Genomic DNA, 25,015 nt, shown 5'->3' with positions numbered 1-25,015 from the left:
TTTGTTGTTGTTCCATTGTCATCAGCTTCTGTATAGCCCTTACCTGGTCGGGTTCGAGTCTGTGCCGCTTATCACGAAAAAATGGCCCTGGCCCTATAGTAGTTGCTTTTGGGTCCCGGCCTGACGTTCTTTTTCTTTTTGTTTCAGTATAGCCAGCTGTGTTTGATAATCGTGTAATGCGTGATTATGCTCTGGGCGCCGTTGTTGGTGCTGTTGCGCCGTTTCGCTAAACCCGTGCGCTTTCTTTTGTGCTGCAACATCCGTGTTATTGACAGCACGCTGAAGGCTCTCTGTCATCTCGCTCTGCCGGGTGCTTATTGTTGTAATTTCTGCAATTTTCCGTGCTATACCGTGGCACTTTGACATATGAGCCTTGAGTGCACGAGAAGAAGGTAACAGTGGGTACGGGCAGCCAGGGACTGTACAATTGATTCGTTGTACGTGTCTTCGCTCATGCTCCGACAATTTTTTTTCGTCAGCGAAGCCTTTGGTTGCGCAGGGACAATTTCGAATACGACAAGTAAATGCGGCTGTTCGAAACTCTCGTTTAAATATCTCCAACTCTCCTAATGTTATTCCTGGGAACGAGGAGATCGACAATATGTGCCGGATGCTAGCTTGGTAGCTAGTCAGCAAGTCCTTGAGACTCCGGGGTTCAGACCAGGTGAGACCAGCAGAAACTACAGACAGAGTAATGTCATGTTAGTGATGACCCCTTGTTGATCGACGTTGCACTTACAGATTTCATGTTTGGCTTGACCAGAATTTGTTTTCGCGGACCTCTCCATCAAAGCATACCGTATCATGTCATATACGGCGCCTTGGTCTGCGAAATTGCTTAGACGATTGTCTAGTGTACGCAATTCTTGCTCTGCAGAAGTTTCTGTTAGATGTCTCGCCGCATATAGGCGACCCGCCAATATTTTAGCTGTCGAGCATAGAAGAGCCGCAATTTCGCTGCCATCGAAAGCAGCACTGCTACATAGCAGGTCTTCGAGCCAATACTCTGTTGCATAAATGTGAAAACCATGAATGCCTCTCAAGATTCTCAAATTTCGGTCATTAGCGTCATATGCTGTATCGAAGATTCGAAAACCGGCTAGTAGACAGGTGATAGCTGCCACTCCATGTTCGCATCTCGCATCGGCCTCGATCAAGGCAATCGTACTGTCGGGCGATTTGAGATGGCTGCAAGTAAGAACAGACTCAGTAATGCTTCCATTGAAGCGGGTAATTTCACTTCACTCACTCTTTGACTGAAACATGAATGAATGAGAAAGTATTATCCTTATTCTCTTGGATAAGCGGCATACACATTTCAAAAATGTACTGGGGTGGCATCATCGGAGTTTCTACAACTCCTTGACTAAATGCTATAGCTGAGCGACATTCAACTTGTGTTAGTGGCCGCCTGGCGAATGCTACCCATCCTAAAAGAGATTTGATTCGTCCTAGTGATCTGGTGTCCAGCCTGGCAATCATCTGTGACAAAATTCGTTCATAGCTTTTTCTCAGCATTAGTGAAAGAATAATAAAGCGTTTTGAGAGCACTCACAACTCGCTCAGCTCCCTAGGAAGCATATCAACTGAACGGAGCACCTCTTCACAATCGTAGAAGATATTTGATGATATATAATCCAGGACCAGCCGAGCCCATAGAAACATACCTGCGAATTGTTAGCGGTGCAGGCATTGGCGATAGCTGTGATAGATTGGTACCGTTAGATTTCAAGGATACGCGATGAGAGAGGTCTTGAATATCTGCATCGCGTATGCCAAGGTCTGAGAATCGATTATGCAAGAGGCTTAACTTCCGATAAGCGTATTTCTCGATGGCCTCTCCAATTCTACCTTTTTCGTCCGTAAGTGAAACAGTTGATCGCTTTCGAAATCTCTTCAACAAGAATGATGTTGGCCGACTGGAAATCAGGATTTTGACCACCCCAGAATTCGCTGGGCTCCCTAACGAAATCAGCGTCTCTAGTAAGCTCGTTATTCTTCCTTGTTTCTCAACATCGCATTCATCTAACCCATCCAGAATGATATGGACATATTTCTTCTTGGAAGGAATAGGTGAGATAGCTTCGCAAATGGTCCGGATCAACTGAGACAGCGATTTGATCGAAGCGGCTTGTTTCGCCAATACAAATTCCTCATAAACATAGTTTATTAGTTCACTGTTTGGTCGAATCAGCTGAATGAGTAGAGATCGGAGAATTTGATCAAATTGGATTGATGAACCATAAGAGTAGGTGCAAAAATGGCGAGCAACGAGAGACTGATGGCTGCTTCGAAGAAAAGTGTCAATTTGTGTTGCCAATACACTTTTACCCGCCCCTGGATGACCTTGAAGCCAAACGAACGGTGTTTCCGATTGAGTTTTCATCCACGACACGAGAATCGGTTGTTTCAATATCCAGTTGCAAGTCCCTTCATTCTTTTCTGCTTGTGACGCGATCGAGTCAAAGATGACTTGTTGGTCTGCATCATCCATTTGCAGCCATCCAACAATGGCTTGGTATTGTCTAGTAGAGACCTCATCTTTTTGCTTTGCAACGTCATTAAGACTTTCATCTCTCTGATCACGTAGACTTTCTCTCATCTTGGAGGCTTCTAAGATATTGACAGCATTGGCCGTCTTGTCAATGAGCTCCTCGTGAGCTTTGATATCAATGAGAATCGTGTCGAAACGCCGTTGAAAGCGACCCCATGATGTGAATACGCGGTAACAATTCGCTCAAAAGCCTCGACAAAGTCTGATGCGACCTATACCGCACACATATTATATTATTTGAATCCTATTAGCTTGGAGGAGACATCTTTGTCTTTGAATCACTTCGAACGCGCAGAATCGTTGACCCAGGCCCCTAAGTTTCCACCAAAAGTAACGGCTCTTGTAGCTCAGCTCAAAGCCCTTCCACCGGGTGTCAAAAGGTACACGGTACATGTATTCCTTCTACGTCCTTGTTGAGCTAGGTTAACATAATTCAAGCGTCGTCTTCTCGACTTGGCGAACCACTCTGGATATTATCGAAGCCGGGCTAAATCAAGCATCTATACAATGCCTTTGTTTTGACGGAGGGATTCCATTGAGGGAAAGACAGACTGTCATTGACCGATTTCGTCAGCAATCGCTACCAAGTGTACTTCTACTAAAACTGTCTTGTGGCGCAGTTGGGTAAGATACACGCTTTCCTTCATACTTGAAATTATAATTACAATCTAAAAGCTCGTCATTTTGCTAAATTTGGCAGGTTGACACTGACTGTGGCTTCACACGCATTTCTGATGGAGCCCCACTGGTAAGTTGTAGCGGCATCACTTGCGAGCAAGTGAGTCACACGCACAAAAATACTAGAACAATTGTCTAATGGATTACCAATTGCTCCAATGTTTAGCGTGTAATGGACGTTCAAAAGTCAAAAAGAGAAATGTCAGCTGTTCTCTTACAGCCGCAGGAACCAGGGGCAGGCACCAGTTTATCTACGCTACAGGTATGTCAGTACTAGCCGTATAAGTATTCAGAGCTAACTAGACACAGAGTCTGCGGTCTCTTTTGTGATTTTCTTTAATGAGAATGCTTTAAATTTCGTATGTATTTGGCTTTTGGAAGTTGATAGCTGTAGACTGTCAACTTTTAAATACCTCTTGATTATGTTCTCAGGATTGGCCTGCACCGGCCAGACGCTAATAAAATCACATTTTACATGTGTCTTTCCACCATTGCGAATACTGTCATCTTTCAACTCTACTTGTCCACCTTTACCTCCAGTAAAAGGTCCTCAAATTGAGCAGCCACAGCACTTACTTGCGCGGCAGATGCGTTGACAGTGGCTAGGTCCAAATCAAGAAGTGATCTTGTGTCTAAATCATCCGGAGTACTGTGGTGTTGGCCCAGCTCTATCGTCTCTTGCCTTATTCGTCCTACCTTTTCAGGAGCAATGATCCCACACTTCAACGCCATGCCGAGAAGTCCTCGGGCCAGTCACGGACCATGACACACGATATCTCCCGCATAAATCCTCCAAGGCTGCTAGGCAGGGTCGGATATATAAGCGCCGCTCTAATTGTTCACTGCCCTGCACATCTTGGACTACCGCATGGCCAACGTAGGTTAGTACTATTTGCGAAAGGATGGAAAGGCTAGCAGGTAGAAAGGATATGCAAATCATGAGAAGCAGGCGCTTCAACTGGTTAATTGAGGCATCGTATACAGCTCGCGGCATGACTTGTGGCGGTTCAAATGATCTCATACGAAAGGGCGTTGTTGATAGGTTGGGAAAGCTTCGTACAAATCCGCAACCATTGCATGGAAGTAGATGCTAATCTTTGTTAGTACTTTGATGTAAGTTAATAGGTATGAGACCAGATGTGATAACGTACTGCATCATTATAACGGCATGTGTGCTCTGCTCGCTTCGTACGAGGTCGAGCGGTAGTGTTAGCTCAGCTTAATAATTGCCGGAAACTTGTTCCGCAGCTTCATGTCGATGAGATGCTGCTACGTATATAGAGAAGGTTCAACCTTAGTTTTCCGTTGCCGACAAGCATCGCAGCCCGCGTTGTATTCGGTAGTCTGCTTTAGTGCTCGGCTGATCCGACTCGCGGTTGCTTTCATCGCTCGGCGGGAGTTTCGGTCGTAGTGACCAGTACGAGGCGACCATTTGTGTAGTGGAACTGCTAAGATGGGGAACCCACTCTTTGGACCCCTAGGGAAATGTGGCTCCAAGTATACAGTAGTGCATCCCGAGTCGACAGTAGCGTTTGTTGGAGGGTCAGACTTAATCTCGATGGAATGAAGGCTAGTCCCGGCTGGCATATGCTAGTCTGATAATATGTGACATGTAATTGCTTGAAGCCGAGGCCAGAGCCGCAAGAAGAGACAGTAACGCTGTTGGTCTGGTTAATGCATGAAGATATCTTCTAATGCTGTCGGTAGTTCTAGGCGTAGTATAGTTAGAGGTGACAAAGTTGACAATTAGCTTGAATCTCTCGCAGCTCGTCTGTTGGACTTGGAAGCTCCAAACTCACATACATGTAGCTTTCTTCGCCGCCCTAAGAAGTTTAATCCGAGTTAAGCTTCAAGCAAGTTGACGTAGATGCAGGAACTTGCTACGTGCCTTATATATATAACAGGATGATTGCAATCAATGCCTGCTACAACATGTTGTAGGAAGCGTCTCTTCTTGTGCAACTGTCGTGCTACAACTTTGATTTCTGACTTCATCAGCTTCCGACGTCGCTCAATTCACTATTTTCGGTACGCCGAGGGCTTTCTGACGTGCCCCCCTGTGCGAGATGGAAGCCTGGATGAAGCCACAATCATTCAGCTGGGAGGAAATGGAGAACAGCGTAGGATCAAACATACCTTACCCACGAAAAGCATTTCAGCCGATCTGATTGGCTGCCGGAGCTTTTCCCGCCCCCAAATTCCACCATTATAAAAGAGATGTAAAGGGAGACATCAACACAGTCAGGCGTAGGCCTCTCCTCCAGGTACGTGTACACGCGAAATCTGGATTTAGAAGATGCCGCGTCCCCTTCGTGCGCTGCTCCCAGCAACGGAGCGCTCCAGCTCCGCCTCAGATGCAGCTGCGTCGTCTAAGAGGAAGCGCTCACAGGCAGTCGTTGCTTGTGAGGCATGCCGCAAGAAGAAGTCAAAGGTGAGCCAATCCGCACTGCCTGAGAAGGCGTCATAATAACGCAGTGAACCGTATCTAGTGTGATGCCGAGCGGCCAACCTGCCGGAGCTGCGAACTGCGCGGCTCCGAGTGCGTCTACGATGCGGATCCAGCCGAGACACGCGGCCAGGCGCTGCGGCGCAAGTTCAACGCGCAGCAGCATAAGCGCGGCGTCCACGAAGAGTTCCACCAGATGCTTCGCTTCCGCCCCGAGGTCGAAGTGGTCGAGATCCTGCGCCGCGTCCGTGCCGGAGTAACTATCGAAGACATTGTGCGCCACGCCCGCTCGGGCGATCTGCTCCTCCAGCTGTCTGTCAGCCCCGAGAGACACTATCACTACAGCTTGGGCCGCGTGCTCAACATCCCCGATTTCCTCAGGGCCAGCAACCAATACACGACGTCTCTAGTCTACCGCAAAAGCTTCGATCCCAAGTGGCACTGGTCGTCGCCGCCTCAGCTCCCGCCCAACGTGGCAGACTATCGTGCTCTGTACGAAGCGCCGTTCCATGTTGCGGAGATGGTCGATGCCGACATTGACGCGGCGGAGCCGTCCAAGTGGACGTCTGTCTCGTCTGATGACGCGCTGCTGCGTGATATTCTCAAGTCCTACTTCATGCGCGAGTACCTCTTCTTTCCGTTCTTCCACAAGGACTCCTTTCTCCAAGACATGATCTCTGGCCGACGTCGCTTCTGCTCGTCGCTGCTCGTAAACGCTGTTCTCATGGCCAGCTGTGTGAGCCTCTCTATCCTTGCCCCTTCTCGTTCGGCCCCTGCTAACCCAAGTCATCACCAACCGCTAGCATAATTACAGCAAACTCCAGGGCCGGTCCGAATTCTGGAACCCCGAGTCTTTGACTTATCGCTTCATAGCTGAGACACGACGCCTCTGGGAGCTGGAAACCGACGAAAAGTCGATAACTAGAGTACAGGCCGCCTTGATTCTCCAAGGCCAGTACAGCATAAATGGGCTAGACAAGATAAGCTGGCCTTACATCATCCAAGCGGTAGCCACGTCTGAGGAAATTGGCCTCTTCACTACCTATATCCGTCCGAGCAGTCGAAAGTGGAGGGCTGTGCAGGAGATAACAGCATGGATCGTGTTTTCGTATCAAGCGTAAGTATTCAATGACAAACAAGACACGCCGTGGGCTAGAAGGCTGATGATGCTTCGCTAGTATGCTGTGCCTCCATTTACACAGGCCACCGCTCATTACAACACGTCCTGCGTTAGCACTCCCGGACAACCCAGAGGCGTATGGAGAGATCTGGGTCAAATATCCAACTGCCTCCACACCGGTGCCTCTCCATTTGGGGCAGATCTTCAAGACCAACATAGGATTTCGCACCATCTTATTCGACATCTTATGTAGCCTGCTTCCTTCACCTTCGGCATTAGAAGGGAAGAAGATACTGCTTTCGGTAAATCAAGCAACGGAATACCATTCTAGGCTCCGAAAGTGGTACGAAGAACTACCAAGCTATCTCAGCTCACAAAATCTGATACTTCCTGTACATTTCGATATACAGTGAGTTTCTTATGCTTTGGGTCTTTTGAAACCCCTAGAAAAAGGGGAGGAATGAAGCTTATACAGACTAGTATGCATTATTGGTTCACCACGGCCCGGCTATTTGAACAAGTTAGCGTTATAGAAGAAGGTGAAGATGCGGACTCCCCGCCAATGGAAGAAAGCACCGGGAAAATAATCACCGGTGCGCTGGCAAATCTACAAACACTCATCCGGCTCTACTATTCCTGCCATGGCAGCGACTCATACGACCCGTTTCTCGTTGCCATGTGTTCATATATTGGCTTCGGCGCGCTTCATGCCATTTCCCTGTTAGACGATTCGGCCTCCGCAGTTCGTGAAGCTCACGAGTCAACGGCGCTTCTATGCGCGGGCGTCCTCCACGACCAAAGCACCAATGCCTACATCTTTGATATCGTCTTCCGCCTCATGCAGCAGAGTCTTCCGCCCGCCGTAGCTGCCGAGCTAGTCCGTTTTTTCCATATCAGCGATGTTAATCAGTCCAAAGCAGCTGTTATATCGCGCCACGTCCAGTCGTCCTGGCCAGTGACCGTGGCAATGAAGCCCGGTAATACTGAAGATCGCCGGCTCGACAACTTGCTCCGGGCTATCAAGGAGCTTTCTGTCGACGACTCGGACGACGCGGCAACGCCCTAAAGCTTGAGCCAGGATAGTTCGACGAGAGCAACAGCTTGAGTGGCGATAAAACACAAAGCCGTATTTCCTATGCTTCGGCAAAGAGGACACCCATTTCGTATATAGCTACGCCCAAGATATTGCAGGGGTCTGAAGGATAGTGGCAATAAGTATCGTGAAGGCGGTAGCCCACGTTAGCAGCGCGCTTTGGAAGAAGGAAAGATGGGCTTTAAGCTTTGGGTGGATCTCGACGTGCTGCCTGATAGTAATCGACTGGCAGTAAGGGGAATATAGAAGAACGAATAATATGGAAGACTGTAGACTATAGAACAGCGAAGGGTATGGAAGAGAGAAGGTTATAGAAGAGTGAGAATACAGAAGAAAAGAAAAATGCTTAGTATAGAAGAGCGAAGAATACAGAAAGACGAAGAATATTGAACAACGAGTTTCAGTCATCCGTTTAAACAGAAAGTTGCTTAGTTTTAGTCGCGGATCCGACATATGCAGCTGATGTTAGAGGCTGCTTGCAAAGCGATAGCCATATTTAGCACTATTTAGGGATTCGTCTACGGCGACCTTTATAGCAACAAGTGACCGTGGCTTATCTCTGTTTTTAACGGAGTACCACACAAAGAACAGAGAAAGTGTTGGAGATGAGAGAAAAACAGATGATCCGGCGTTACCGGTATCCTATGCATAGGAAATATTGCCCTTTTCATCGAGGCGAAAGAAAGGTGGCGACGCGAAAGGCCTTATGAAAAACTCAGTTTGTGCTCAATCGTGCTCAACTGCCGACGCAAACAGCACCATCGCTACGCCCGGCTCATAACGGGAAACCCACAGCTCGTGATACATCAGCTTAGTCCCACCTGCATTCCGGGTAAGCTATGCCTACATTGGTGAGCACGTTTCTACTCCCGACCTTTTCCTTTGAACCGTCTCTAGTACGGCTAATTTGTTGTCAGGTTCGCTTATATCATGTAATCGGTGCTCCCAAAATACGAAAAAAATTATACGCTCTATTTGTTTTGATGGCATTTTTAAGCAACAGCTTTCGCAATGAATTTGATTGCAGAGAATGAAATCAAGGCTCCTGAGTCGCCTATCGCTAGGCGGAGGAGCCTTGCCAATCCAGTATAAGCAGCCGACCCTCGATTATTACAATCATATTTGTTTTAGAACACTAATATGTGTATTTCTAGAGCGCACTGGGATATGGCGGATTTGCGGCGACGTTGATGACTTTGTCATTGTCTGGCATGGGCTTTCGCAGTATATCAAACCAATCCGTCTTTGTAGCAAACCTCTGTTTTCTCGCTGGAGTTGGACTCTTGGTCTCCGCGCAATGGGAAATGGTCAGGGGCAATACATTCGACTACACAGTCTTAGGAGCCTTTGGTATGTCAATTCTACCAAAGTCTTCGTGGCCTAAGAAGTCTAACATCTTCGGAAGCCCTGTATTATGGCGGCTATGGGGTGTTACTACTGCCTTCATCGGGCGTTCTTGAGTCTTATCAAGGCCAAACAGCCGATTATCATAATGCATTTGGGATTTACCTGCTCGGTAAGTGATGTCCTTTCCCCAGAAGCGCATTTGTTGACAATGTGCAGTTTGGAGCATACTGAATTTGTTTTTCTTCATTGCTTCTTTGCCAACGTAAGAATTCACTCAAAATACCCGCGCAGAATACTACTAAATTAGATATAGTGGCGCACCTAATATTGTTGTGTATGGTGCCTTGGAGCTATCATATATTTTCAACTGCATAGGCCACTTTGTCAGAGCCGATGGTAACATCTTAACCAGTACAAAGCTCATGAAAGTAGGAGGCGCGTTCGGTTTTGTCTCGTCTCTGGCGGGCTTTTATATGCTTGGTCATGAGCTATGTCGAGACGTTTTACCTTTTGGTTTTCCGGTGTATAGCACATCTCGTCTCGCTAATAAATCGAGTGAGCATAGTAATTAAAGAGGCCGGAATATGTATGATATCTAGAACATCACAACTTTTGAGTCTAATCTATTAACACTGCTAGATCCTGCATGGCATGAATGTACAATGGGAAGCCCGGCTTGAATACAAAATCGTAGTGCAGCGCCAAACATGATAACAATACTGCCTATGACCAAACGGTATTCTTCAAGTGGCCATTTTACGCCTTGCATTGGAGGCTGGCAACAGACATTGGAGTCTCCTGGGATGCCAGTTCGGATGGCTTGGCTTTAATGAGCGAGTAAGAGTAAGTATCCGTCTCATGTCGTATGATCTTCCACCTTTTCTGCCCCACCTAAAATGACTCCCAAAATAGGAAAGGCGTACGTCAGCCACACTTCGGCCAACTCAACATATTGATCTGGAGACAAATGGCACGCGTTCGAGTCAGACCGCCTAGCTTCCGAACTATACCGACAAGACTTTGCTTATACAAGGACTATAAGTTTGGAGTTTACTGTAGGAGGGATCGATGGGTTCTTCTATTTTACAGCAAGGAAGTGTATGAAAACATTTATTATCAAGTTATAATCGAAGACATAAGGAGTACCCTAGACAAGATATGCATACCATAATGTTATGAAGTAGCTTCAATTCCTTGATAGCCAGATACATTCTCTCGAGATTTAGCAAAGGAGTTGACAATTCCAGTTATTGTATACAGCGCCACCACTGCGAATTCGGTAGCCAGCCCAAGCGCAAGGTTATAACGCCAGCTACCGAGGACGGGGTTAAATTTCACAGTATGTCCATGGGAGGAGCTTGTATCCAGATTAATCGCATTCAACGCCGAGTAGGCAATTCGTACCAGTAAAAAAGGCAAAGCCATTGTTACTGATAGAACAAGCTAACACCAACCGCGAGTCAGTCTCCATGTAACAATACGAATTGGCAATTCAAAATTACCCTCTTTGCAGCACTTTGCACATAATGAATGTTCTTTATGTAGATTAGACACGCAATAGCCACTAGAACCCACACAACAGCAAACACAACTGATGCTAATTGAAGCTCTCGTGCGCCGGCATCTAAACTGTCTTGTGCGGTTTTTGTCCGGCTAATGCCGCCAGTAATGCTGAGTATGAGACCGGCGATGATGAGCAAATGGACAAATTTCAAAGCCTTAGTAACATGACGTGCAAACGAATGGGCCTTATCCAGCCTGCGCTCTAGTTAGTTTCCCTAGGCTCGGTTCTGTTGCTGAGACAAAACATACCCAACATTCAAAAAGCACAGCGAAGCATTTAGTAGAGGAGATAATGCAACTGTGTTTAAAATGGTGGCTGTTGTAATCATGCTTGTATTCTTCCCGTTTTCGATCTGGAGTGTCATAACCGAACCGGCAATCTTGACTTTTTTGGAGTTTCAGAATTGGAAAGTAGCGCTAAGACCAGGAATGTGCAAAAGAGGACCTACTGATGCTGAAAATTGTGAGATAGATCCAGCCAGCGTCTCTTCTGAATCCATGTCGGATATTGTTATATATGCAGAAGAGGCCGATCGGAACGTAAATAATAACTTCAACAAGCGCAAGCTTGCCATGGCTGTCGAGAGTCATATTGGGAAAGTTGAAGCAAGATGTTTGAATTGGTAATGACGGTCAAAAAGAGATATATGGTGCGTGTCTGAAAGCTCAGAAAGTGTCTTTGATTGCAGAAGTTATATGATGGTCAAGTTGAACCCCCCTGAAAACCACGATCGCTTAATCTACCAAATGTAGCTAAGACTCGGTACCAGAAGGATCAAACATCCCAGTGGAGTCTCGTTGTTTTATTGTTTGCCAGGCTACATCGCTGAATACTCTTCTTCTGGAAATATTAGAAAGAAACGCCCCTATTCGCTCAAAACCGGGTCTTTGTGACAACTACATGCACTAACCAAAAGGCGGATATTCATGCGAAGAAACTACTCGCAGATGGATCTGAAAGTGGTAGCCTCTTGCTGCAGTTCCAGCGAAAAGCTGCTCTACTTTGTATTCATAAATAATGAGTCCAGAAACTATTATGTGGCAACTGATCTTCGTTAAGTGTACTGAAGGTCTTTAGATAGCCATATTCTTTCAGCTATACCCAAGCCCTTCGTTGAATCTGACAGCATTAAATCCACAACAATCTGCAATGTGAGATATAATTTTATACAACCATCGTGCTTCCCGAGACTCGGGGTTTGCGTTGCGATACGCGACTTGCAAGGGAAACATAATCTGAATGGCACCGGTGTTTCCTGGGTAACTGAGAAGCTGAAAATATACCAGCTTGCAAAATTCTCCAATAATATCCTCCACTGACCCATCTCCAGGTGTCAAGAGAACTGACGGATGTGGCCAGGGATATGAATTCCCGTAGGATGCCACCGTAGGCCTTATTGAATCTGGAAGTTGCCGACAAGCTTGATGTAGAAGCAGTAGCATTGCGTTGTATATGCAGATTTCGGCGACTCGAAGGTGCTCAGTGAAGAAAATTGCGGTTGGAAAAGGGTAGGAGTCAAGTTCGAAAACGTTCAAGTCTTTGAGACTACCCAGTCCGACATTAAAATATGTGTGTGAGAAATTTTGCTCCCACTTCACGCGCCAGTCGTAGAGCTTTTCGAAAAGCGCCTTGATTTGAAAGCAAAGAATGATGTCGGATATTTTAGCTTCTTGCACAACAGCTGCGTGCTGTAAGGGTACTTGGAGATCCTCCATAACACCAGGCAAGTGGCAAAATATGTCGTTCAGGCAATCCATTGATGTCTTGGAATTTGGGTTATCTGCCCACGGCACTGTTTTCCATGCATCTTCTTCCAAAAAACAGCGTTGCCGCCGAATTAAATAGGCAAGAATCTCATATGTGTCAGTTGCAATGAAGACTGGATAAAGTGTACTTTTCACCTACAATAGACGGACGTGTTGTAAGGAAAAGCTCTTTGCCTGGGCCATCTCGATGAGCCTGGGGCCCTCTAAATTTGATCTTCGGAACAAAGAATTAGTCAGTTCATTTTTAAGAGGTATAAAAAAGCAACAGCTTACAAGGTGTCCCACTCCAAGGAAATGACTTAGCCATCCATTCATGTCTTTGGAAGTGATCATCTCGAACAGGGCTAATAACAAGGTAGCCGAAAGCGTATCTGTTTTCAGAACCTGTTCTGAGTCAAAGAGTTCCTTCTGAAGCTGACGCAGCGCTTGAGTGTATAACACTGTGCCCCTTTCAGCTGCAGAACATTGACGATGTATCTTTCCGAAATATGCGGCAGCACAAGCTCGAACTGCAAGTTGTGGGGCTTGGTTTTTGCTACTGGGGAGAATAGAGCTCAACAGCCAGAGAGATAAGCTGGGGCTAGGGACCGTATTGCTCCCTTGAAAAGGTATAAAAAGGCTCATGATGAGGTGATTTGTAAAGATGTTGTCTTCATCGAGACTAGGTGCTGGAAGCAGGGATACTTCCTTTCTATCCCCCTCTGTAGCGTTGTCCGCCTTGATCTCATTAAGGGAAAGACCATCAATAAAGACGGGGAAGGGGTTGAAGCCTTGGCACTGAAGTTGAAGACGTGCACAGCGGAAACAAATGGGCCGATTTTGATCTGCTCAATTAGTGTTGGAAGAAAAACGGGCTGATAACAAGCCCCTAATCTGATGTTATCACCGCTTACCGCATTTCACACGAGCACGGCGGCACGTTTTACAGCCGCGGCTCCTTCCACCGATGCCGACCATTATGTAGTAGCTTGCCTGCAGCAAAAGAGAGAATGCTTACTGAATTGGTGGTGCAGAGGACAGTTTTGGCTTAGAGTGATATAAGAAAGCTGACAACCCCTGAATGAGATGCTCTGATGTCTTGAAAGAGATTCGGAAATACCCAATGTTACTGAGGTTGTTGCCAGAGCCAGTAAAAGCGACACTAAGGATTTCGCCCATCGCGCAATGAGCCTGATTGGGACTAGTGCCTGATGCTGACGTTGGCTCAAGTGGCTGAACATGACTCAAGTTGTCAACTGGCGGAGTGTGCCTTGTCTCGATCCAACTAGGCGCATTACATACGCATCTATCATATGTCACAGACGAATTCAAGGTCAAGGGTTGCAAGTCGCAGAATGCCCTTTTTTCAGTTAGACGGATCTTGTTTGATTGGATCATGCTTAATAAATCTAATGTGCGAATGCCGTGGATTTCGATGTATGTTTACGATTTAAATATCATTGCGCTGTGTCAGAGAACTAGGAATGCTTCTGGAGTTTGTTCAACTTGTCTCTGTGAACTAAAGTCTCTTTACAACATCGTTACTACTCTGAATATGGATGATTTGAAGAACCAACAAAGTGCACATCAAGTTGAGCATTTCCATGGATACGAAAATGTTCCAAATCAATCACCGCCGACATATCGTCCATATGACGGATACGACGGCAATTATAATCCCCATGCTCAACTTAGTGTACATCAGTCCGATGATTATAGACAATATTCGGCTCCATCTACGAATCCACGCCATCATGCTGCCTTCGCGCCACAACAGGGACCGGCCATGGCAAGCGCTCATACACCAACTAATCCATTGCGATATCCGTCTGCCGATACTTCTCTTCAATTCCAAAGGCCTCAATCAAATGACGACCAGTACTACCAGCCAGACCTCTACCTTCATCCCGATAATGCATCAACTCTCAATCAACCGCTCCAATGGCATCAGGCAAATCTTGCCCTCTCTGCGAAAAGTCATCAGAAAGTTTTACCCGTTGCAATACCCCAAATGACTAAAGGAAGAGGCATGCCTTTCATGAGACTCAATGCGCCAGTATTGCAAGAATACGGAATATCGGAACCAGAGTTTATTGAATTCATAGACACGCTCAATATTGTGTCAGCTGCTTCCCCACCACTCAAGATTTTGGATCTTGCCGGGGGCATAATTGGAATGGTGCCAAATCATTGGGCTCAGCTCACTTCTAATATCCTCCAGCTAACTGCCAAGGGTGGAACTGCAATTGTCAGCAAAAGCCGCACTGACGCCTTTATGAAAGAGGCAAACCAACGGACTTTTGGACCAAAAGGGTTGAAAGCCTGTTTGATCACCACATCTGCGTTAATCCCCTCTATCAAGTTTCCAGCACAAAAGGCCATTACTCTGCCCTTGGCACTTGATATCCCCTTGGAAAATCAGCCAAATTTCCACAGCCGTCTTTTACAAGGCCTGAAAGGTTATGTGAGCGAGACCGAAGCCACTCGTCTTCCATCCAAAAAAGAAGACATGGGCTTCATTGACCAGATGAGTGCAAAGCAAGTTGTTCGAGACATACAGAAGATCGACAAAAAGATATACAAGGATACAGAGAAGCAAATGAAGAAGATGCACAAAAATTACGAACCGTGGAAGTCATCTTTGGAAGATGGAACTTCAGGCGACACCGTCTCAAAGCCGCCTGTCCGCAGCAGGAGTCTCGATCGCAAAATGAGAAAAGTTGAGCATGACATGGAAAAGGTCAATAGGAAAGCCGCTAGAAAGATGGAAAAGCGGCATTCTCCTGGCCGGGTGGAAGATAAAAGACAAGATGCATTGTTATCATTGGAAAGTAAGAGGGAAAGGCTTTTGGAGAAAGAAGATAAGCAAAGCCAGAACTTGTCTCCTAAAAGGCATGGAAAAGATGAAAAAGGGGCTGATGAGAAGATGGCTGAGAAACTCCTATGGATTTACATTGACACCGCCTTTGATGAGTCTGTGGCAGTCAATGCAAATTGACATATTAGCGTTCTTTTCAATGATAGTGAGATTGTAGATCGTTATTCTACATGTTCAACTGCTGCTAAATTTCATTCGTCTCCTCACCTTCGTATTGCTATAATTCCACTATAATCTTTTCCCACAAAAAGGTGATACATTTTCGTAGGCTCCTTTCCTTTCACCTCGATACTCTACTTGGCGCTTTTGAAGTTTTCTTCTTGAAAGCAGCCAAAGCTAGGAAACTGATGGTCCGTAGTTTCTCTTTCATTTCTTCAAGGTATCACAGACATAATTCATTACTAGTTTTTCAACTGTACTTCCCAATATCTACCCATTATTGAAGTTTGTTTTCCTTGGCATTGACATAGTCTGAGAGGACGTGTGGATCGACAATACTTCGCCTCCACCAGCACAGCCCGTGAAACCCCAAAAGAGTAGATTTTACGACCCGATAGCTAGTACGTCAGACTGAGGCTTAGCAGCTAACGAATGACATCGTCGCAGGATAGCGGGTTAAATTATGGTGTTACCAGGGTTGTCAATAACGTAGCTAGGTAATCGATATTAAGATATATAAAGACCTAAATGTATTGTATCTCGATCACATTAACCTCCAACATATAGTTATTCTCTTACACACTTCCTCTCAATCCATTCTGAACTGCGCTTTGCCTATACCATTCTTTTGGAAATTATGATTTTGCTTAACGCATTCTTTCTAAGTGCATTTCTGCACTCAACGGCCTATTCAGCAGCTATATCTTCTCATGACAAGTCCAGTGCTCAGAAACTGGCAGATCCAAACTATGGTCCGATACCTGGACAAAGCTCCCTATACAGCTCGTATAGGGGCAAGGCTCCTCCTTTCCCAGGCAATATCACCGATCCCATTGCACCCACTGCTAAAGGCCCTCCTGGAACCGACGACCTCGTTTGGCAAAACCTGCTCTCTGCTGAATGGGTCATCTTTTCGTTCTATCAGCAGGCGGTAGAGATGTTTAACGAGACGGCCTTTGCTGAAGCTGGCTATCCCAACACGACATATGATCGCATCCAAGAGATCCGCGACAATGAAGCTGGCCATCTGCGCATATTCCAGAACGAAATTACACCCACTTCTGTCAAGCCTGGGGCTTGCAAGTATGCGTTTCCGTTTGACAATCCTACATCCTTTCTAGCGCTTGCAACCCTGATTGAGATTTCGAGCATGACATTCCTCACGGGACTTGTGCAAATGGCTAAACTGCCTGCATCCCAGGGTGCCATGACGGCTATTGCTGCTACGGAGACGCGTCACGAAACATGGGCTCTTCTTGACATCTGGAAAACAAATCCCTTTGGAGGCCCTTCTGACACCGTCTTCCCTTACGCCAACCAGATTCTTGATGTGACCAATGTGTTTATTGTTCCCAAGAGCTGCCCGTCGGAGAACCCGGTTTATCCATCACCGAGACAGAACTTGCCTCCTTTTTCCCCAGCCCGTTCGACCAAGTCGATAACCCCAGGTAGCAACATCGCGCTGAACTTTACCGACCCGACCAATCAACCTAGCTTCCGTAAGGGCGTACAATACTATGCAACCTTTTTCCACGGTCCCTCCAACATTAGCGTGCCAATCGACACAACAAACTGGCCTCGCGAAGATATTAAAGTCAGAATTCCTCCTCATTTTGAAGCACGAGGCATCATTCTTGCGGTAATCGCCGATACCGTTGGTGCTCCAATTTTGGCGACCGTTAAGGCTGGACCGGTTGTGCTTTTGGAACAACCAGCTGAGCTTGGATTATTGGTATCATAGAAGACCTTTGTTCTCCGAATTTTCAGGGCATAATCTCTTTAGAAAGGATTGATTCTATAAAGATATGACAAATAGATAGCACTACTTTCTAAGTAACTTCTTTAACTCTCTCCTTTATATAAGAAGTTTTTATTTCCAATGCCTCGTGCTAGCTTTAGACATTGTCGCCGCAGCGCAGAACTTGAGAATGAAGAAATTACTTGAATGCAAAAGTTTCCTAGTACACAGTGGACTCAGCGTGGAGAGTTTGGTAAAACACAAGATATTTTGCAACCGAAATGTAAGCCAAGTGGTATCCCTTGCTGTAGGGGATCCGAAACTACGAAAAGTAACGGCGGGACATTGGAGTTCAAATCCTGGGTCGCAATTTGTGCCGAACGGAGTTACACAATTGTACATGCAGTTAAACTTGGTCTGGCGCGCAATTTCAACGAGTCATCATTCACGGCTAATACCGTTTGCTCCACCATGGAGCTACGGCGGTGCGGCCGCATCACCGCAAGAATAGCCCACCAAGTTAGAAGATACATAAGTAAACTAGAAAATTCCAAAGATCTCCAAGTCCCTTTCTATCGCAGTTACTATATCAACATCCTGCACTTGTCCTCCATGGCTAGTCCTCTACGGCCTCTCCAGACCTGCCTGTATTGCCGCAAGCAAAAGCGGAGATGCGATAAGCAAGTACCGCATTGCGGAACCTGTCGCCGGGCAGGGCGGGAATGTGAATACATCGTCGATAGAAACGAGGAGCTTGTTCGCCTGCGAACCCGAGTAGCCCATCTTGAGGCGACACTGAGAAGAGATGTATCTTCTAACTCAAGCGGCTCTCCCAGCACTCCTGGCTCCCTGGACACGTCGCGGCCTGCCATGCAGCCTTCAGATATTCTCGCCTTTACGCAGGAGACCCAAGCACTGTCGTTTTCCGAGCAGGTACCTTCACCCCTGCTTCCTATTTCCTATTTTCTCGATACTGCTGTGGACTGCAGACTATTGGATGTTCGTACATTCCCTTTCACGACTATACCGCAGGAGCTGCTTTGTCTGATAGAATCTCCATCGGCAATACGTGAAATCGCTGACAGCTACTTTGACACAATCCACTCATGGCTACCATTTGTTTGGCAAAGAAAGATTGGCCAATTCATTGCTCTTGTTGACATGCACCCAGACCCTGGAATGGCCGCACTTTTGGCGGCTATGAAGATGATTACGAGTGCTGCTGGCAGCCCATCTGGAAATCGGCTGTACAGAATCGTCAAAGGATACCTGACGGTGTTGGAAGACAGTGGATTCCTGACCCTAGGTGTGCTACAAGCGGCCATTTTAATCGCCCTCTACGAAGTTGGCCATGGCATTTATCCCGCGGCTTACATGTCAATTGGACGCTGTGCAAGAGTAGGCCAAATGATGGGGTTGCATGGCAATAGTTCCACATCCAAGTCATTTAAACTGCCAACATCTTGGGCGGAGGCTGAAGAAATCAGGCGGACTTGGTTCGCGGTACTTGTTCTCGACAGGTAACATGTTTCTGGCTTGAAACCGACGAAGAAATTCGTCTCCATGCTACGGCATCAATGCTAATAAATCCTGGGACAGGTATATCAACGTTGGCTTCGAGGGCCGACCCCTCTCTTCGGGAGAGTTTGCCGACGATGAGATGCTTCCATGCGACACAAAGAGCTGGGACCAGGGTGAACCAACTCCCAGTCAGCCTCTTTTTGTCCACGGCGTAACCGCATTGTCAGGCGATCCATTTTCACGAACTTGCCAAGTCGCTCACTTGCTTGGGCGTATTATCGAGCACCGAGATGATTCTAGACTGCTTGGGCCTCTTCGATACACAACAGCCGCGCAGCTACTGAAAACGCTGAACAGTCTATTGCACCTCTTGGACTCAGAATTCAGTCTAGATAGCGTCACCTTCAGCCTTGCCTATGCTATAGCCTTTAGCGCAAAGGTCGCCTTGTTGAACATGTATTCATGCACCGAAACTAATCGACATGTGGGCTGTGTGGAAGAAACCGAGATGCAGGCGTTGGCACTTGGTGAATTTCGCAAAATGCCAGCCGAAATAATGCGCTTTGGCGACATGTTGCAACTCACGGAACCAAGTAATAGCGATAATTTGAGCCCCCTAATATGCGATTGCCTATACCAAGCAGCAGTCACGTCCATTTGGTATTTTAAAGAAAGTGGCAATGAAGAAATGGCTGGAAATCTAGAGACATTACAGTCTTATCTGCGCTCTATGCAGACGAGGTGGAACATTGCGAGTGAGCATCTCCTGACATCTGAGGGTCATAGTCCCACGTGCTAATTTGTTCTAGATGAATATTTGATATTGGTAGAAAAGCAACGTTGACGAATATATACTGCCCCCGGAAGATACTAGGCATCAGTTGCTAGACCTGAATGGCGGATGCGGCCGCATGCCCGCACCATCCATCCCGAGCCCCGCCTGTCATCGGAGATAGTACCGAATGTTAAGACCCTAGAGATCGTTGATGAATCAACCTTTAATTGATTCAACGTCATGTCACCAAAAAGCAATTCGGAGATAAGATTCTATTTGTCATTCAGCATTCAGCATACAGAATGAAGAACATAAAAGGGCGCCATCACCACCTTTCACATTCACATCCGCAGCCACAACTACAACCAGAAAATTGTCAACCACTCCCGAAATCGCTTCCCATCGCCCTAAAACCACATTGCTAGCCGAGATAAACATGAGCTCAACAGGAAAACTGATCTTAGTCACCGGTGTGAATGGCTTCATTGCCGCACATGCTGTTATTGCGCTGCTGGATGGCGGTTACCAGGTCCGAGGAACTGTCCGATCCGAGAAGTCAGCCGAGATAGTTCGGAAAACTTACTCTGCCTACGCGGATAAGTTTTCTGTGGCGGTCGTTCCTGATATGAGCGTTAAAAATGCCTTTGACGAGGCTGTCAAAGATATTCATGGAGTAGGTATTTCCAAGAGGCATGTATCAGACAAGATATATACTGACAGCGTTGGATCAGGCTCTGCATATTGCCAGCCCATTTATGCTCAACATCAAGGACAATGAGTCAGAGGTGTTGATTCCGGCTATTGAAGGAACCAAGAACTTGCTGGCATCCGTTGCTGCACATGCCCCCCAAGCCAAGCGTGTTGTTATCACCTCGTCTTTTGCCGCCATGGCCGACTTCTCGAAGGGCTTCTGGCCAGGCCACACATACAACGAAGCTGATTGGAATGAGGTGACTTACGATTACGCCAAGACTGCTGATGCGGTGGTGTGTTACTGCGCTTCCAAGGCGTTGGCTGAGAAGGCTGCTTGGAAGTTCATCAACGAACAAAAGCCTCACTTTGACTTGACCGTCTTAAACCCACCCATGGTCTTTGGTCCCGCGGCTCACGTCGTATCCTTGTCAGCAATGAATACCAGCGCTTGGGATATTCACCGTTTCCTATCTGGCGAGCTCGAGGATGTGCCTGATACGGGTTTTTGGGGATTCGTCGATGTGCGAGACCTTGCCGTTGCTCATGTTCGCGCGTTGGAAGTTCCCGAAGCTGGAAATGAGCGTTTCTTTATCGTCAGTGGACGCTACAGCTACCAGAAAACGGCCGACGTTTTGCGTGCGTCCCCCCTTATTGCCGAGGCCGACAAGAAGTTGGTGCCCGTTGGCAAGCCGGGGCAAAACTACCCCGGAGCAGATATATATGAGGTGGATAACTCAAAGTCAAAGAAGATTCTTGGCTTAAAGTATCGCTCGTTTGAGGAGTCTATTGTTGATGCAGCGCTCAACATGATTGATGTGCGTAATAAGGCCGCTTAAGCGAAAGCGGGCCACTGCTACGCCTCTTGTAAATTCGGATAACTTGAGTCTAAATAGCTACTATTAAATCTCATCTATATTAAATGATGATTTGAAATTTTCCCAGCTGAATTATATCTCATCTTGTGCAACATGTGCATTTAACAACGTGGCTTATGTTGAGTACTATGCACTTCTGAAGCCAGCAGTGCCAGTTGAGATAGGAGTGTTCATCTATATTGACACCATCAAGACTCAGAAGGCTGTTTACAAGATCTTGTGTACTGTGTTTTGAGATGAAAGCTGTTATAGTCAACCGTAATCAGTCGTCCATAACGATTTCTGTCTCAAAACAATTTTTTTTTGTCATCACATTAGATTCGAAGACGGCTACAGTGTTTAAGCAGTTCCCATTAACTAATTGCTATAAGCAATGTTCGTTCAAGGATATCATAATTTCACACAGCAAAACGAGATATAAGAGTGAAACAGTGTAGAGACAACAAATCAAGCCATTTCCAATCCATTACGCCAAAACCATTAACTGAAAAGCCATTTGAAAGAACGTTTTGCTACCCATTGGTCTGACTTTGAACGCTGAAAGTTAGACCAGCGGATAATTAATCTTATACTTGTAAATTGCTGTAATTCTTTCTTTTCCAGAAATTCATATTGTGCGATTACAAATCGGCAGCTGGCTGGACCACGATACGGTGATTCGGCCGCATAACCGCCCCTTTAGATGCCAGTGGCTAACGCACGACGTTTTCCACCACACCCGGTAACACTCCCGTACCTTAACTCCGGAAGGATTGTGATTATCTCGCCGCTTTTTTGCGGAACAGCACCCGCTGACGTCGGTTAACGTCCCGGCATGTGAAGAAGGTCTGGCCTTCAAAAGAAGATCCACAACTCAACCATGTATGCGGGATTCAGGAGACCGTCGAATAGATTTGTAAGTATGAGAACTCCCCAACATTGATGGACGTGTATAAATAGCCAGGCTCGCAGAGTCACTTGAAAGTGATTATTTTATAATATACTTCAAGAGTCAAGTACATAGTATATCGTCATTCATCTCACCATGAGGTTTATCAACCTCATTTTGGCTGCTTCTCTGCCCCTGATCTCTGCTTTGGAGTCGCGAATCTTCAGCTCCTACGACGGAACTACATACGTTTACGACTACGTGCCTGCTCGCGGAGATAATTCAACATTCCTTCTACTCCATGGGTTTCCTTCGACTCGTAAAGAATGGCGATCACACATCTCAAAACTCACCGATGAGGGTCATGGTGTCATTGTTCCTGATCTCCTCGGTTACGGAGATAGCGATATGCCACTTGAGCTAGAGGCTTACAATTTGAAAACTATCTCTGGACATTTCGCCGAGCTGGTTAAGCATGAGAACATTGATAAAAGTGATTGGCGTTGGCCATGACTGGGGTAGCTTGGTCTTGTCTCGCGCTCTTGTCTGGCATCCTGAGACATTCGAAAAAGCAGTGTTCCTATCTCTAGGCTACAATGCGCCCGGCATTAACTTTGACGTTGACGGTTTTAATGTTCAGGGCTTAAAGCAGCTTGGTTATATGCCATTTGGATACTGGTACTTCTTCAACTCTTTCGATGCGGCTTCTGTGCTTACTCAGAATGTGAGTTATGTCAAGTTTGACAGCGGCAGTCATTGTGTTGCGTCACATTTGCCCCATCATGAATGCTAACGCTTGATTTCTTTAGCTCGATTCCTTTTTTCATCTTGCCTTCCATAATAACGCCTCCGACTTGCCGCAAACCTTCTGTGCTCTTGGTGCTGTGCGGGCCTGGGTCACCGCCAACACCACCACGCCCGATCCCGAGTGGCTCGAGCCAGGTTTCAAGCCCCTGTGGATCTCACTATTTAGCAAGCGCGATGCAATGCAAGCGGCACTTAACTATTATCAATCCTTCTTGAGAGGATACTCTGCCGTGGATGAAGCGAGGCTTACGGATGAGAATCGAAAGATCAAAGTGCCAGTTATGGCCACTGGAGGCACCAAAGATCCCGTCACAAGATTTGACCAACTAAAGTCTGAGACTGAGCCTTGGACCACAAAGGGTTATACACAGCATGCTGTGGAAGCCGACCACTGGGTTATACTGGAAGCAGGAGATGTTGTGATGGACCATCTGAAGAATTTCGCACGGCAGTAAGCAGTTTATGCCTGTTATGTAGGGCAACAACTAAGCATCTGGTTCAACAATAACTCAAAAAAGCGATATCGGCCCTGTATATATATAAGCACAGAAATATCATCGGTTGCATTAAATTTTAGAATAGACAGCGCATACATATATCAATTTATATATTATTATGATAGTTGTAGACTCCAAATGTTCGCAAGTGAAAGGCTTACACATTGGTTCGGGATTTCGACCAACTACAAAATCTCGCCCTTCCAAGCCTTCACAAGCTCATCAATCTGCTCCGTCATATCCACCATCAAAAACTCATGCTTTGGTTTGACAGACCTCGTAGGCTGGAAGAATTCAGTCAAAGAATAGATCGTTTGCCCAACCTCAAAGCTGCCAGTTGTATATCCACCTTGCTTGCTGAGATTGCCATCCATAAGGACCAAGCCAAGATATTCAACCGTCTTCCAGTTATTTCTACTTCCAACGACACGGGTCCCATAGAAATCGTCAGACCAGAGGATGACTTTACCGCCGTATCTTGCTGGCAAAAGCAATCCGTCCCCTCCGCCCGTATAATTAGTCGGGAATCCCTCCGGATGCACATAGACCGGAAATCCCTTGGATTTGTTGATATCAAAAGTCAACAACCCCGGAGCGACTCGATCATTGATGACAATCTTGTCCCCTGATCGAACAATGCCGCCTGAATGAAGTGTGTCGTTGATGCTTTTTGGTTGGTACCAGATGTTCGGCGTACCGCTCCTGTTGATTTTGATAATGATAGAGCCAAATGATCCTATTACGTAGGTATTCCCTTGATCATCTTCTGCCATATCTTGAAAACCTGTAATCAGCTTTCCCGTTTGCTGGAACACTTGCTTTTGTAGCGGCACCAGATCTGTTATCCACAGAATTGTACGGGACTTGGTATCATATCGAATGATGCTGTTGGGGCCGGTAAAATTCGCCAGTGCTGGGTTTCCAGATGTTGTTGCCACAAAGGCCGTATATGAAGTTGCTGCGAAGTACATCGATCCCATTCCATCGTAGTCAATACCAGTAATGGTGTAGTCGTCATTGCCGGTGATTCCAGGGAAGACGATTGACTCATATTCATCACGATATGGATCATAAACCGCAACCGAAGAATTGTAGTAGAGGCTTTCATTCGTCAGAACTGAGGTTAGAGATAGATAAAAGGGATAAAAGCATAGCGTACCCAAAGTATACTTTGCAGTGCACCGGATCCCAATCCGCGCTCTCTGGATAGAGGTCTGGCACAGATGCATTAAAGGAACCCTGGAAAGGAGGACATGAGCCCAATACTGCACTCATAAGATATGCCCAGATGAAAGGGCGTAAACTTGAAGTATACATGATGAAGCACTGTCTGAATATGCCAGCTGAGAAATCGATGTCTGTTTCCGAGGGATCAATTGATAACGCTACAATGCGAGTGATTGATGATGGCAAGATCCTGCTCTTATACATCTATTACTCTATATTTATATAAATAAAAAAAAAAATTCATCGTCACGCATGTATACCGAGGTGAAGCCTAGAATGGGTTGAGCTGATGACTTTACTACCACGGATATTCAATTCTTATCTCCGAGCAGTCTACCAAGCTTATGCAATTCCCAATAATCATGCGTCAGCGACTTCATTGCGCATCGTATACACTTCAGTTTCCTTCTCTTCTCCTCTTTTATCCATT

The 25,015-nt window shown here is 46.3% G+C and overlaps 9 protein-coding genes across 9 annotated transcripts; 7 read left to right on the top strand and 2 right to left on the bottom strand.

Annotated features, from left to right (window-relative positions):
- Positions 1-5,528: 5,528 nt before the first annotated feature.
- TGAM01_v207405 (hypothetical protein) lies at positions 5,529-7,864 on the top strand (the record flags this gene model as incomplete). The annotated part of the gene is made up of 5 exons (XM_024550089.1): positions 5,529-5,663; positions 5,722-6,414; positions 6,482-6,795; positions 6,857-7,207; positions 7,279-7,864. The coding sequence occupies 5 exons, from the start codon at positions 5,529-5,531 to the stop codon at positions 7,862-7,864; spliced, it is 2,079 nt and encodes a 692-aa protein (XP_024405177.1).
- Positions 7,865-8,902: 1,038 nt separating this feature from the next.
- TGAM01_v207404 (hypothetical protein) lies at positions 8,903-9,504 on the top strand (the record flags this gene model as incomplete). The annotated part of the gene is made up of 4 exons (XM_018808023.2): positions 8,903-8,977; positions 9,046-9,241; positions 9,297-9,407; positions 9,455-9,504. 4 exons carry the CDS (start codon positions 8,903-8,905, stop codon positions 9,502-9,504), a joined length of 432 nt encoding a protein of 143 aa, XP_018658800.2.
- A 701-nt stretch (positions 9,505-10,205) lies between these two features.
- Positions 10,206-10,409, top strand: TGAM01_v207403 (hypothetical protein; the record flags this gene model as incomplete). The annotated part of the gene is made up of 1 exon (XM_024550088.1): positions 10,206-10,409. One exon carries the CDS (start codon positions 10,206-10,208, stop codon positions 10,407-10,409), a length of 204 nt encoding a protein of 67 aa, XP_024405176.1.
- Positions 10,410-11,893: 1,484 nt separating this feature from the next.
- On the bottom strand, positions 11,894-13,525 carry TGAM01_v207402 (hypothetical protein; the record flags this gene model as incomplete). The annotated part of the gene is made up of 4 exons (XM_024550087.1): positions 11,894-12,655; positions 12,708-12,782; positions 12,842-13,392; positions 13,462-13,525. 4 exons carry the CDS (start codon positions 13,523-13,525, stop codon positions 11,894-11,896), a joined length of 1,452 nt encoding a protein of 483 aa, XP_024405175.1.
- An 808-nt stretch (positions 13,526-14,333) lies between these two features.
- Positions 14,334-15,545, top strand: TGAM01_v207401 (hypothetical protein; the record flags this gene model as incomplete). The annotated part of the gene is made up of 1 exon (XM_018808024.1): positions 14,334-15,545. The coding sequence occupies one exon, from the start codon at positions 14,334-14,336 to the stop codon at positions 15,543-15,545; it is 1,212 nt and encodes a 403-aa protein (XP_018658801.1).
- A 676-nt stretch (positions 15,546-16,221) lies between these two features.
- On the top strand, positions 16,222-17,325 carry TGAM01_v207400 (hypothetical protein; the record flags this gene model as incomplete). The annotated part of the gene is made up of 1 exon (XM_018808025.1): positions 16,222-17,325. The coding sequence occupies one exon, from the start codon at positions 16,222-16,224 to the stop codon at positions 17,323-17,325; it is 1,104 nt and encodes a 367-aa protein (XP_018658802.1).
- A 2,729-nt stretch (positions 17,326-20,054) lies between these two features.
- Positions 20,055-21,147, top strand: TGAM01_v207399 (hypothetical protein; the record flags this gene model as incomplete). The annotated part of the gene is made up of 2 exons (XM_018808026.1): positions 20,055-20,291; positions 20,350-21,147. The coding sequence occupies 2 exons, from the start codon at positions 20,055-20,057 to the stop codon at positions 21,145-21,147; spliced, it is 1,035 nt and encodes a 344-aa protein (XP_018658803.1).
- A 1,063-nt stretch (positions 21,148-22,210) lies between these two features.
- Positions 22,211-23,316, top strand: TGAM01_v207398 (hypothetical protein; the record flags this gene model as incomplete). The annotated part of the gene is made up of 3 exons (XM_018808027.1): positions 22,211-22,547; positions 22,645-22,778; positions 22,864-23,316. 3 exons carry the CDS (start codon positions 22,211-22,213, stop codon positions 23,314-23,316), a joined length of 924 nt encoding a protein of 307 aa, XP_018658804.1.
- A 227-nt stretch (positions 23,317-23,543) lies between these two features.
- Positions 23,544-24,675, bottom strand: TGAM01_v207397 (hypothetical protein; the record flags this gene model as incomplete). The annotated part of the gene is made up of 2 exons (XM_018808028.1): positions 23,544-24,459; positions 24,518-24,675. The coding sequence occupies 2 exons, from the start codon at positions 24,673-24,675 to the stop codon at positions 23,544-23,546; spliced, it is 1,074 nt and encodes a 357-aa protein (XP_018658805.1).
- Positions 24,676-25,015: the final 340 nt, after the last annotated feature.

The sequence above is a fragment of the Trichoderma gamsii genome (genome assembly GCF_001481775.2).
Source record: "Trichoderma gamsii strain T6085 chromosome Unknown Scaffold_27.2, whole genome shotgun sequence".
Classification (NCBI taxonomy): Eukaryota; Fungi; Ascomycota; class Sordariomycetes; order Hypocreales; family Hypocreaceae; genus Trichoderma; species Trichoderma gamsii.
The sequence above is the reverse complement of the archived record's forward strand: the minus strand, read 5'-3'. Positions and strand labels throughout refer to the sequence as shown.